Here is a 14,531-nt window from a genome sequence, read left to right on the forward strand (position 1 = left end):
GCGTAGAAAGGACAAGTAATCCTCAGTCGTCCGATCATACGATGTGGCATGGATGGAGGGACAATCTTGAAGGGGAGGGAATAGCTCCTGAAGGCTATCTGCAAAACCCACCTGTCTAACTTGATGGATTGCCAGCGGAGCACGTGATGGTGATTCCTGCCCCTGGTGGGGGAGAGTCAGACTAGGAAGGTTTACAGGCTGCTGCACAGGGGGTGGTGGCAGACTGTCCAGACCGCTGGCTACCTGATCCACAAGGTTGGTGGATCCCATGCCCTCAGCCATGAAGATTCTGGGAAGCATGTGCGGCACGGTGGGTGGCCATGAATGGACGCAGTTGGAGGCCCCTTCCATAGCCACATATGGGGCGAAAGGCAGACTAGGGGAACAAGAGGCCGCCACAAGGCCCAAGGACCTGGCAGTATCCTGAGATTCCTTGAAGCATTCGAGCACAGAGTCTGCTTTTTCTACGAAGAGACGAGTGCCATCAAAGGCCATGTCCACTGAGGAAGCTAGGACACCCCCTTAAAAGCCAGACATCCTCAGCCAGGTGTGGCATCTCAGGACCACTGTCGATGATACCATTCTGCCCAGTGAGTTAGTCGTGTCTAGTCCGTAACGGATTGTGAACTTTTCTGCATCCCTACCATCTGCCACAGCCTGAGATAGTACAGCCTGGGCCTCCTTCGGGACCCTTGGCAGCACTTGTTCAAATGTGTCCCACGGCTTGTGGGAATAATGGCCTAAAAGGAATGCGATGTTCATGGACGGCAAAGTAAGGCTGGTCAAAGAATACATCATCATCCCAAGTAAGTCTAATCTTTTAGATTCTCTATCTGGGGGAGTGGAAGGGACCAGGGGGTGGAGGGGTGGGGGCAGTATTCCAGTATATGGAGAATTATCCAGCACACTGGCCTCACCCTAGTCTTCACACCAGTCCCTATCTTCATGAGCCTGGTATTTTAAAGGGTCCCCTCTAGTTCTTCAGTGAGGCCTAACTCATAGTAAAAGGGCTCAGGATCCAATCTAAGAGGCAAGGCTCCTGCCGTTGTCAGAATCAACATCACAGGATGGGCATCTTGCTCTGTGTCGGAGTCCGAGATCACAATGGGGATGGCGCCAACGGCGCTGGGAACATTGACATTGAGACTGGAGTCTAGGAAGGTTGGAGTGGTACGAACAACGGCGGTCCAGATCCAGGACTGAATCCCTTGGTGCCCCTCGGCACGAGAACGATTGTGTTGGTGCAGAACCCAAAAGGGCCCATTCTAACTCCATGGGCCCGAAGGTGCTCCAGCTGTATCAAGCTGCCCAAAAATGATGGGCATGGCCTCGTAATACTCTCTGAGTTGGGCAGGTGTCATTCCAGCTCCTTGAAATTAGAGGAGACCCGTTTCACAGAACGAGACTTTGAACATCGATGCTCCCTTGTCAGACGATAGACGAGAAGAAGTCAAAGAATGCTTCAACTTCTTGGAGTTCTTATGCCTCGACTTTCCCAATCACCTTGAGGGCTTGGAATGGGACAACAATGATGGAGAACTCCGTGACCAATCCTGGTACCTTCCTCCAGACCAAAATCTTCACTTGCACGGAGTCAATTGTCATGCTGCCATCAGCTTCAGGGACTGCTCCCTCAAAGCCTTCGGATGCACGGCCCGACACTCAGAGCACGACTTCAGGTCATGGTCGCACTCTGAGCACCAAAGACACACAAGGTGCAGATCTGTTACGGACATCACCCGATGACAGGATCCACAGTGCTTGAAGACAGTCTTTTTGGAGGACATCCTCAAGGAACCAGGAGTTGAATACTCAAAAAATCCTCAACAAAAAGTTGAAAAAAGGCCAGTCAAAAAGTGACTGGGGGGTACCTCTCTGTGGATCAGCGCTTGCTGGCGCAGAAAGAAAAGAACTGACGTCAGCGCACTGGGGTGGAACTTATTTAGGAACCACGCCGTCATCTCCAGCATGGACGACAGATGCAGAGCTGATTGACGCTGCTTAATGGTGCGCAGAGGTACTGATCATGAAAATCTTCCAGAGTCTGTCGGACGCCTGCAGAGAATTCAAAGGTAAGGAATCTGCAACTAGAAGTATCTATCAGATATATGACTAACCGGCCAATGTTCTGTGCAGCCTGATCTTATACACAATGAGCAATCTTATCTTTTTTATCTCTGAGCTTTAAACAAATACAAAGTACTTGGAAAGATATCTACTGACAAACCTACATAAATATCACACAAAAAGGAAAAGGAAATACCTCTCTGACCATCGGTGGCATGTACCACACATTACACACGATGGCCCAGCTGGTCATCATACGCAACAGGTATTTAGCCATGCTAAATTTACTGCTGTTCCAGAAGGCGTCCCCAAACTGCGGGTCATACTGCAAACAAGGACAGTAGAGAAGAAACCTGAGTTTCATGTTGGAAAAGAGCATCGCATTTGACAAACAAATACTACTACTAATTGCTACTATGCATTATTTCAATGATTTAAAAATGATCCATGGCAGAATTATGAAATTGTTGCAGACACAATTGGAAAATGAATTCTTTCACTGAGTGAATAAAATCTTTTATTGTGTGATTAAAAATCATACAATACACAGATTTAAGAGTAATCTCCCATTACAAAGTTTTAGGAAATAAATAGTTGACAATTACATACATATTTCTAAAAATTGCAATATCGATCCACTTCAGAAACATATTTCTAAAAATAAAGACTTCAAAGTTACATTATCCCATCTTAAAAATACAAATTTGATATCTAATGATGAATCATTCTACTACAGTGCAGGCTTTCCATGAAAAATGTTCTTCACCTTCCAACTAGCTGCAGATCATCGCCCAGATATCATGAATCACCAGCAGCATTAGCAGTCCAAACTCCCAATTTTAAAAACATCGATTTGAGCCACTTTTTCTGGCATCAAACAATTTAGGGCATCAACATGTCAGATGTCTTCCTGTTTTTTTAGCTATGTACTCTACAACAAAGACAATATGTGTATGCCCAAAGAATTAAATGGGTCTCCACGGTTACAAATAAAAAAACTTAAACTAAACATATCTGGTTTTCCAATTAAGAGAGTGGTTAAGATACATTTGGGGAGCAGGAGCAAGAAAAAGGTTTAATATGTATTTACTTCTTTAAATATATATATTTAAAAGGATTTAAGCAATTACTTTCTCCTTCTTCTTATGAATATATTAAAAAAATCTGAATTATGTCTAGGCAGTCTCGCAACAGACTGAAACATATACTATTTGTTTAAAAATATGATGTTTAAGGGTGTGACTAAGCCCTTTGTAGTCTGGTGAAGGGCACAGCTGAAATGCATAATGAGTAAGTCTGACCAAGTCTCACTTGGTCTGTGGGCACAAGTATGGTAAAGAACGACAGAACATCAGCCAGGCTCCAATCCATATACCTATCCAACTTTCTCCCCAAACACTATTGGCACATATATTAATACTGGGCCAAATGTTGCATTCAAAGCTTGCTAAAACTGAAGAACTGTGGGACTAAACAATTTTTGTCACAATTTGTTATGAGCAAAGGCTAACCCAGATGACTTGGAATCAAGGGCAATTAGAGGTGTTTTATGACCTTCAGTTGACTCTAATCACAACTGAAAATGTTTAGAAGAAACTTTGGGCATCATTAGAAGTGTGGCGGTCCTGAGACCACAAAAACCACAGTGGCAGTCTGACTGCCAGATTACGATTCTGGTGGTCTGGCCGCTGCCTTTGCTGGGATCAGGGATCCCGACGGGTGGCTGCGGTGAAAATCGTGGTCAACCACAGTGGTGCAGAGTCAGAAATTAACTCTCTAGTAATTTTCATAACTGTATTTTTCCAAAATGACAGGAAATAACTGAAAGCCAACTAATTTCTGATCAATAATACCTGTATATTACCTGTATAATTAGCATACTACAGGGACTTCAATACAAGTGTTTCAAAAACAGAGGTAAATGTGCAAGTCTGCTTAAACCTTGCCCCATTGACAGCTGTATGTAAGAGAAAAGGATAGGGGGTAGGACAAAGTCTAGCTTTAAACTTATATTGTTTCATATTTTTCTGGTCTCCCATGACCCATCAACTACGCTGACCCTTAAACAGGTTTTGTATACAAAGCTTGAACAGCATTTGAAAGTTCTGAGTTTCACTCACAGTTAATCCCTGCAAACCATGTCCAATGCTGCAGAAAGCGGTAAACAACCAAAATCCTGCCTAAAGTAACATTAGTAGATTGCATATTGATGGCAGGAAATCCTATCCAACATTTCATACACTTTCCACAACCTATTTATGTCAATGAGAGTAGTATGGCATCACTGCCTAACAATTCAATTAACCTTTATTATTCACTGTCTGAAAGTTACCCTTTTTTATTTAAGAGGTAGAGAACTGATCCTCACCAGCAATCAGTTTGCATGTTTATGCCAAAACGGGTATTAAAAAGGAGCACGAGCTGAGCAGCCCAAACAAAATACACTATTTTATATTTACATACATTCTTACAGGCACATCATTTGGTTCCACAACACTGGCGACTCTGAACTCTCATCAATATTTCCAATCCATTACCAGTACTGCACTCATTGTCACTGCCTTCCTTTGTAAGTTTGATTACGATTTGACCCAACTGAGTCTGTCTGACAAAGTTGATTTACTAAGTCTACCTAATCAGTGCCCATGACCTTATTTGTATTGTTATTGGAATCTTTTCATTCTAAATGATTGACAGTGTCCCAAAGATTCGTCAAATCTTTTCCCTTCTTGATCATTCAATTTCTACCCACTTCTTCTCACATAACTCTTTTTTTAGCTGACAATCTCTTACCTCTATTCTTGTATGAATGCCCCGATCAAGCACAGATTGAGAAATGACTCACTTTTAATTCCGAGTGTTCACAGTTTTTCTGGAACTCTTTTTCAGAACATAATTTATGTTTAAACTTGTCATTGTTATATTTTTGTATTGGCTCTACTGGGAGACTGAGTTTTAAGCCCGCCTGGTGTCAATATTAAACAGATAAGGAATTGATTCAAAGTATGAACAAATACATCAGTCTTGGGTAGATTATTCTTCAAGAAAATTCTGCCTTTCCCTTCAAAGAATCGTGGGCTTGAGCTATGGTACCACTAATTTTGACACGCCTCACATACAGAAATTTGATATCCCATGACCTGCCTGCAAAACAATTAAGAAAGCATTTTAATAAGTTTAGAAGGTGGTGATCCATTGAGCTGTTGGTCTGTAGAAGTTTGACCATGCCTCAGTGACTGGCAGATAACAGCTTTATTTGCCGACTAAGCAAAGGATCCATCACAAAGTACGAAGGGGTTATAATCGTTTTGTTACATTTATCATTTAGCAACCAAAATCTGCCTCTACAAGTTGAAGAATTTTGACTTAGGTTTGCTTTTACATGTGTTTCGTATTTAAAATTAATGCAAATTGGCAGACCATCGGCAGGCCTACCTATCTTACACAATCTCATCAGTTAATGCTTTTCAGGTAAAAAAAAATGTATCGCCCAAATTTCCTAACAAGAAATTGTTTCATGTGAATGAAGCAAATCAATTATATCAGACATCTGTAAAATATATTTCAGGCAAGGATCAGTTCATGACAGTAGTATTGTTGTTTTAGTACTCAGGCCCCAATTACAGTTGGCCTGACCAATTACAATATAAATGCTGTACCATACATATCACATGGACTGTGTGAGAAGATATGCACCTTCCACCCTAGGTAAATGTCAGCAGGTAATGCCTGCCAAATTTACTGTGGTACAAATTCACTGGGAATAACAGGACACACATATTTGCATTGTATATCATATTGTTTCTAGCTAATAATGTAATTTGTGGCTATTCAACATGTTAAAAACTGATCGTAAGATTAGCAGAATGTATGGGGTACGATAAATACTAACTCCTTTCAGGGTCAAGTGTAATTCACACCTAATTCTGTCAGACTGGACATAAGTATGATGAGTCACATCTGGCTAGATGCTCTCCAGACTTAGCGAAACCAACAGAGTTGCAAAATAGCACCAATAGGTCTGCTTACAATGTTACTGTAACTTTGAACTTTCACCACATACATAACATCATGACTCAACTGGGCTACAATAGATAGTGAGATTACTTTTGTCATCTAGCAAGCATTCTGTGCCACTGGTATTTCCTAAAACTTGTATGCAAAACTCATTATTTGAGGTAGGTGAAAGCCTCCCTTAGGAATAATACAAATTCAGGGTAAGGTTGTTTCTTGTTACCTTAATACCTCAGTCAAGAAACTTGGCATTTGAATCAATTAACTGCTGTATCATAATACTCGAAGACCACAGGACTTTGGTTGGTTCTCTTTGGCTAAGATTATAACTACGGCCCTCAATGTGCGTATCCAAAAGGCTACAAGGACAGTGTCTTTACATTTTATATGGCTTAGTAAAGAAATTGTATGCATTATTCTAAAAGTACACTTTTGGTTCAGCTAGCCACGTTTACCCCTTAATTTAAAGCGAGGAAAAAAAGATTAGAAAGGAGCCATCATTCTCCTACTGACAGAGTAATTTATGCAAATTTGATCTTTGCTACTTCTCAAGTATGTTTTGACCTTATTAAACTATTCTATCCAGGCCTGAGCCAAACTTTCTTAATATTAAAGATAAAGGATTTATAAGTCAGTATGTGCGTTTGATCTAAATGTATGTACTAATCAATTCAGTTCTGCCAGGCCCTGGTTAATAGTCTCAATTGCTTTGTGTATATCCTTAACAAGGTTAGAGAGGGTGTTTAGCCACAGAATCAGTGCCAATGACTTTTTCAGAGTTCTGAAGTAAGCCCAACTGGTGTCCGTTTAGGCTGCTGTCCATTTTTAGGGGAATTGCAGCAAAATTGGATGGTGAATGGTTCATGTTAGTAGTCCTCAGAAGGGATTCACACTTACTAATCGAATAGTGAATTTACAAATAAAAACATACTAATCTCACCATTTTCTATGTTATCCTCAACAAGCAGTTTTGCAATTAGCAAGCAAACCACAAAGATATTGATTGGGGTTGTCCCAATGCACATTAACTAAGGCTGTCTGCTGATGTAAAAGGATGTTTAAGTTGGAACAGACTATTCTCATGCTAATGGCCATGAGATGAATTGTTCCATTTGGGTTGCTACCTTTTTCAAATGCCAAGGCAACAGCCCTGAAGTGCTACAAATGAGGGAATAATTACCCTCATTTAAGTCATTGATCGACTTCCTTCCATCCATTTTGACATGGAGCTTTGAACCCTAATGTATTTTTGTATTTTCAAAATCATCTTTTTCAATTTCAAAAACCAAGCTATCAAGAAGACTTACAAGAATAGTTTTACAAACCACTGAAACTTCACTTCACCATTTGTTTTTTCAGTGACTAGCTAGCATGAGTAGCCAGGTGTTGCAGTACATAGCTTTCGGCTGTGCACAATAGTGGGTTGGCCACAGGTACTGGCCTGCAATCATGCACTGTGTGCAATCCCCCGAGGCTGGTCAACCCCCCGAGACACATGGCCTTAGGCTAGACCCAAAGACCACAATACTTGTTCTTAGGTTAGACCCAGTGCATAGCCCTCCGTAGGAGACAAATCCTTTTGGCACATGGACGGTAACAATGTGCAGCGGGAGTTCGCCAGTCAGCCAAGCCCTCTGTCTAACTTGCAGCATGTGGCCAACCCTTGCTGTGCATGGCCTTCTGCAATACACAGCAGTAACTGGACGCAGGGTCCAATCGTGTCATGGGAGGCCAACCCTGCTGCCCATGGCCAACTGCAGTCAAGTCTTGCACCAAATGCATCGGGAATGGCCACTGTCCAAGTGCAACAGTAATGTACTGAATACTTAATTCGTCATTCCTAGCAGGCTTCAGATAACCTCTGGGAGGGTCTAGGATTTGTGAATCCTGCATAGGATTTGTGAATCAGACAAATAAAAAATCAATTTTCTTAAGGTTTATTTTATGGCCAGTAGATAGGAGGTTCCTTTGGTCCCCACATCTACATTGGCCTGAGGTTAGCTGAGATTCACTCTGCCTTCCTATGCCATTGTATAATACATAATGGGGGCTGCAACTGAATTTTATACGTGATAGACAGCCAATCACAGAGCAGTGGTTTTAATAATTCCTATCCAAATTCACAAATCCGCAATGCACAACAGGAGAAAAAGTTCCTTCATCCAATTGTATACATTCAATTTTTTTAGTGGGTTTCCAAACTCTGGTATTTTCGCATATGAAGAGGATGAGTATGTTAAAGGTCCTGATAGCTTTAAAATGTAACTTCTTCCTGCCCAGACCAAAACAGGTTTAAAACTCGAATTTCTAGAAAACTACTGAATTGATGTACATCTTACCCAACCAAAGTCACTTCCTTGCATAAAGTTATTTTTATATGCAAAGCTGTGTGTGATTGCATAACGTCCTTTTTCTGTATCAAGCATCAACGAATTCTAACAGTTGGCCGAACACCTATTTCTGAAAAGTGAAAGGTTTAAGTTGATTTAAATATATTTTTGCATTGCACCTGAATTTCAGCAGTTCTTCACTGCGTCTTAACACTTTTGCACTGCGTCGTTGTAATTCTTTGTGATTTACAAATCTAAACGTATTTATTAAACCTTTTGTTCTGCACATCTATTCATTTAAATATTTGTATTTGGTACACCTGAGCTTACCTGATTTTCTGCATTTTTATTCTCCCTCGTTAACCTAGTTTTCGATGTTTATACTACTCAGGTTATTAGGGATATAGGATCGACCCCGGTTATTGCTACAGAGTAATGGTTTAAGAGCAGCATGGTCATTGTGTAACCGTTATTTTAACCAGGATTGGAAATAAAATTTGAAATGCGGTGTTCACGTTTTTTTGTTGTTTGTTTTAAAGTTGTTTGGAGAAGCTAAATACCCTGCAAATGAATTCAGCACTGTGAATTACTCAAATGAGTGACAGGTGGACCTGCTTTCTGTCAAAGACAGGCATCCAATAGGAAGGATTACCTATGCTTTTGGGGGGATGGGAAGAGGGAGAGAGAAGGAGAGAGAGAGTGTGTGTGTGTCTGGGTACACACACACACACATATATATATACATATATTTACAAGAATGTTCCCAATGTCAGTACTCTTATAAACAGAATACAGTAAATAAACAAATTGTGTAGTAAATGTGCGCCGGCATTGCAATTAAAATCTGTTCGTAACCGAATAACGTATGGAAAACAAACTCTCTGAAACGTCTTGATTGATTAAGCATATTACCTTGATTGCCACTGGATATATGGTGCCTCCAATTTCAAAGCTCCCCTTCTTGAACATCATCACAGATGTGTTGTTAATGCAGGTTCCTGTCCAAACAAATCAAAGTGTAACTTGTTTAAATTGATTTACGACAATGCACTGTTTTGAAATAAGTCACGCTTCCATCCCTCAGACTTCAAAACACTAAGGCATGCCAGTTGTTAGAAGGTGCAGAGGTGGTTGTTTTCAACTTGAAATGCTCCTCTGTGCCCTCCTACAGGCCCACTTCCCTACTTTTCCTCTCTCTACTATAGATCCTACCGACCCACGGCACTCATTGTTCCACACAATCACTAACATGCTCAATATTTAAAAAGATGTTGTATGTATTCCGCCATAAGGGACGCTTTGCTGTACTTTTCTGCACAGGGCCACTGCACTCATTAACTCACTCACCATCCGAAAGTAGTACAAGACCCTGAAATCCTAAAACGTAATGGGCACAGGTGAGCATCTTTCTCTATTGAATTTTATTGTTTCCAAACACAAGCCTGTGCCCTCATCCAGAAAAGAGCACAGAGGATCAGTTAGAGCAGCCATCTAGACAAGCTAGACTGACGTCCTACACTCAGTCTATTCCAGACTACTTAAGTACCAAGCATGACCTTCAGCGTCCGCTGCGCTCACACAAAAAAAATAAAGAGTATCAATGTAATGTGCCTATCAAAAAAAGATCTAACTTCTGCCAATACAATCCTCATCCTGTGGACCACAGAGATAAATGTATTGATAAAGGAGATACAGCTATCTGTAATCTTGAGTGAAAACACCTCTAGAGTGAGAGAACACATTTGTCACCTGCTCGCTGGGATTCCCATAGGCCTACTACACACTCCCTATAGCCAACTACCTTTAATTTTTAATCTCCTGACAGGCCCATATTTTTGCAAACAGACAGACACAACCTGATTCCATGTTCCCTCTGTCAGTCGTCCTTTCTACTTCTCCCACCACCAACTAGCACGACATCTGTCAATCCTGCCTTTCCATCCAGCCAACAAGCTGGAGATTTGACTATAAACTCAGAATTCACTGTGGTGCCACATACAATCAGCACGTAATAGAAAGACCTCACCACATATACCTAACCCCTGCAAGCAATAAGTAACTTCACATTACGAACATTCATATTATGCATTCTTAGCAGGATATTAGTATATGTAGCAAATAAAAAGCAAAGCTAATAGAACCACTCTGAGAGCAACCACAGAATGCTCATAACTTGCGACAATAAAAAAATATATTCCTTACCCTCTGGGAAAATTAAAATTGGCAGTTTGTCCTTATCTGCAACATGTTCTTGGAGCCTATTTGAAGAAAGATGCATGATTACAATGATGATGTTCCAAAGTCCTGTAGTAATGCCTGCATTCTTCTTAATCAGGACAATAAATTATATGTTGTCGCTTATCAAAAATACAAAATTCAGGCACCATTAAGACTTTTTAGGTGTAGAATAATGCACATAGGGTATGCTTCAGCTGCAAGGTTATACCATTGGTACAACTGTAGAAACGGAGGACAGAGCAAAACTCAGAAAGTCAATTCAATATGGAAGCTACAGGTTATAACTGGTTAGTGAAAAACATCTAACTTTCATCACAATTACATCTAAAAAAAGAACAGACATATATTACATCCATGCCAACATACGATTTAATGTTTCTCAAAATGTTCTCGAAATCTACCAGAAATTGGCACAGACTGTAAAACATCTTGTTATCAGTCATCGTTAACACTTGAAAACCGCTTCCTCAATAGAGCAACTCCTTTCTAACCATTTTCTCCATGTTGGGCAATGTGCCACTGTATGTTCTTTTGGGGATTAAAAAAAAATGCATACATGCCAAAAAGCAGACAGTTTGGGTTTCAGCTTCTGTCAAATAACACATATGCAGCACGCTGGTTGGATTCGGGCGACAGGGTACATAAAGTAATTGGAACACTTTTGCACAATGTGATAATTGGTCAATGAGATCATACAAAATCACGGCCCACAATTGTGTGGCCGCACTAATTTAGATAGTAATATTATAATAGACCGGTATGTTTTTCCAGCCTTCAAGGGGGTCTTTTGTAAGGAAGTGGAGATCAATGCATGTGCCAGCGCTTTCCACAAGGCCAAGGTCTTCTTTGTTAGTTTTCGATAGATTCATTTTTATTTCCTCTGCTGTCGTCCACGCTGCTACATCCTGGATCCATTGTTGTGTCTCTGGAGTTCTTGTGCTCAGCCAGCATATTAGCTACATGTCTTTTTCTAGACAGAGTGTAAACTGTACAATCTTTCACTTCATTTTATAGTCTGTTTTTATAACACCAATGCCCAGTACACATGACGGTGGCACAAACTGCACCATCAGCAACATGTGTTGAGTAGCGATCCACCACCTCCCTCCAGTACGTTGCTACTCTAGGGGAATATAACACCAGGTGGTTTGTGGCCTCCAGATCCCTGCAATTTTCCAGACTCCTGATGCAACCTATTATATTTGTTTATTCAGAAATGTAATTGCTTCAAGAATACGGTTTGGAACTTCATTTGTTGTCCATGTGCTTTTTCTTCCTCCCATATGCTTTATTTTATTGCTTTCTATTTATAACATTAAAAAAATACTTTGAATAAAAAAAGAATACACAAAAAATGCTTGACCACAGATATATATATATATATATATATAGCCCCTCAATTTACTCCCCCACCATGCACTGCTTATGACCTCACAGATAACATCACTCATGACATGTTCTATTCCATAATTTATGACATCACTCATGAGATCTCAAATGACATCATTCATGACATCACAGATTACATCATCCAATGAGTGTGCAAGTTTGTTTTACAATTTATGTGGTGGTGGGTAACTACCATATTTTTCTACGTACAGCTTGGGTCCAGCTAATGGGTGTGAGTGTTTACAAAATGCATGTGCTACTAATGCACCATAGTTGTGTAGAGGTATTGAACACACTACAAATTCAACAGCTGATATATTCATTATGCTTCACAAAACGTTTTGGTTCTGCAGAACACTTTTTGAACAGGAGAAAGATTCTACATAGTAGATACTAACTTTTGTAAGCAGCCCTGAGTATTTGACAAAACTGTGTCAGCATGACAACTTCAACATTACATAAAAGAGTGTGTGCACCAGGTACCAACCTAGGTACGCATGCTTGTTTTGCTTCAGAAGATGGGCTACTTGTAAGGTTTCCACCACGATACGAAGGGTGCAGGTAGTATGATCTTTAACACCTTCAGATCTTGGCTATTTTTAGCACAGTGTTTTTTTTAACACTGCTGCCTAGAATGTAAACCATTCTTACTAGATTCTTTTGAATACTCTGTGGTTTATTTCTCATGAGAGTTTCACTATCTGCAAGCAGTGTGGTATAGAATGAACTCTCTCCACAGAGTAAAAACTGTTTACAGTACTCATTTTTCTACTAATATCAACTTCATTTTTAATGTAGGTTTGGAGTGTGTCAGGGGTTTGGTACAAAGAAAAGCTGTCCATAGTAAGACATTTGTTTTTGAATTGTCATTTCCTATTTTAGCTTTCTCTGAGCAGCTGTATATAGATGGAACATCGTACTGAATGAGGGTTTCCCATATATTTTTGGTTGACTGTTACTGTGAACTATGCTATGTGTAATGCCAAAGTAATTTATACAGCACCATGTGGGAAAATGAAGCATGGATGACGCCATCAGTCATGTCATCTATTATGTCATTTGAGATGTCATCAGTGATGTCATAAATGATGTCCTAGACAATGGCATGAGTGATGCCACACGTGAGGTCATACGCAGTGCATGGTGGGAGAGTATGTTATAGTAAGAATTGCTAACAATAAAAGGTGATTTTCTGTTTTTTTTTTAAAAGTACAAAATGTTTATATTGTCATTGACAAATTTACTGAACTATAAAATTACTTTAACCTTTGTTTTCCCAGTGTATTTGTAAGTTTTTTTTATATTAAACAAATATATTTTTATCACACCTAACTATAACGTTATTGCAGGTTTGGCCATATGGCCTGATCTCGGGGACCCCGTCCTTCCGGGACTATTTTTTAAAATTTGTTTTATTAAAGTCATTAGTGGCCCGAGGACCCTATCCCCCAGGGACACTTATTCAAGTAAAAGGGAGGTGGCCATGTGGGCCCTCCGTACCCACAAGCCTTGTTAGGCCCTGTGGACCCCATCCCTCAGGAACACTTTTACATCCATATCCCCAGTGACCCGGTGTGCTTGTTTGGGGACAGGGGCACATTTTGATCCTGAGGACCACATCCACCAAGGCCCAGTGCAATTTTGAAGGGAGAGAGGGGCAAGTGACCCCTCTCCCCAGGCAGATTTCACCCCAAGACCCCACCCCCTGGGGTCTAGCCGACGTTTTATGGGGAAAAGGGCACATAACAAACCCCCCAACCCCTGCAGGCAAATTAGAATTCTGGGAATCCCAGGGTCCAGTGCAATTTCGAAGATGGCATCTGGCCCCCTCTTGGAGCTGATTTCGGCCCCAGGGACCGCATCTCCCAGCACCCAGCAGTATATTCAAGGGAGGGGGTCATGCGGCCCCATCTCTGGCCAATTTCAGCCCCGGGGTCCCAATCACTCGATGCCCAGCTCAACAAAAGAAGGATGCCTTGCCCAACCAGGGGCCTCACCACACTGTCAGTGGGGGCCAAGGGGTAGCCTCAAACTAATAATGACGCTCCATACAGGCAGGAGCATTATTTAGAAATGTTTACCTGCTTGCATCACTGCAAGCAAGGAAACAGATCTAATGTCTGCACCCAGTGAGCAGGAGCATTTTTGAAGCTCCCGCCAGCTGGAAGCAGACTTGGTGTTTGCTCCCACTTGGCAGGAGGTTTAAAAATGTTCCCACTAAGCAAGAGCAAAACAGGTTTGGAAACTGCTATGTCTCAGGGGTGGGCAGAAGGAAGAAAAGGAAGAAGTCCCGGGGGTAGGCTCCCTAGGTCCTTTTCAGGCTTGGGGAGGGGGGGCTGTTGCCATTTGTACAGCAAACTAAACGAAGGTTACAGGGACATTATAGTTAGGCTCACATTTCAAATGTCACCTGCTATAGTTAGAGTTATTTCTCGCACCCTGCCATGTACATATTTTTATGAATCATTTTACTACAAAAGTTAGTGATATCAT

At 41.0% G+C, this 14,531-nt stretch overlaps 1 protein-coding gene across 1 annotated transcript in view; it reads right to left on the reverse strand.

The window, feature by feature from the left end:
- Positions 1-14,531, reverse strand: part of GPAT3 (glycerol-3-phosphate acyltransferase 3) — a 528,602-nt gene that overhangs the window by 133,400 nt on the left and 380,671 nt on the right. The window contains exons 8-10 of the mRNA XM_069236318.1: positions 10,614-10,669; positions 9,324-9,409; positions 2,264-2,392 (exon numbers count right to left, since the gene is read on the reverse strand). Of these exons, the coding sequence (XP_069092419.1) occupies positions 2,264-2,392; positions 9,324-9,409; positions 10,614-10,669 (271 nt within the window). The remainder of the gene's footprint in view (positions 1-2,263; positions 2,393-9,323; positions 9,410-10,613; positions 10,670-14,531) is intronic.

Source organism: Pleurodeles waltl, chromosome 1_2 (genome assembly GCF_031143425.1).
Source record: "Pleurodeles waltl isolate 20211129_DDA chromosome 1_2, aPleWal1.hap1.20221129, whole genome shotgun sequence".
Taxonomy (NCBI): domain Eukaryota; kingdom Metazoa; phylum Chordata; class Amphibia; order Caudata; family Salamandridae; genus Pleurodeles; species Pleurodeles waltl.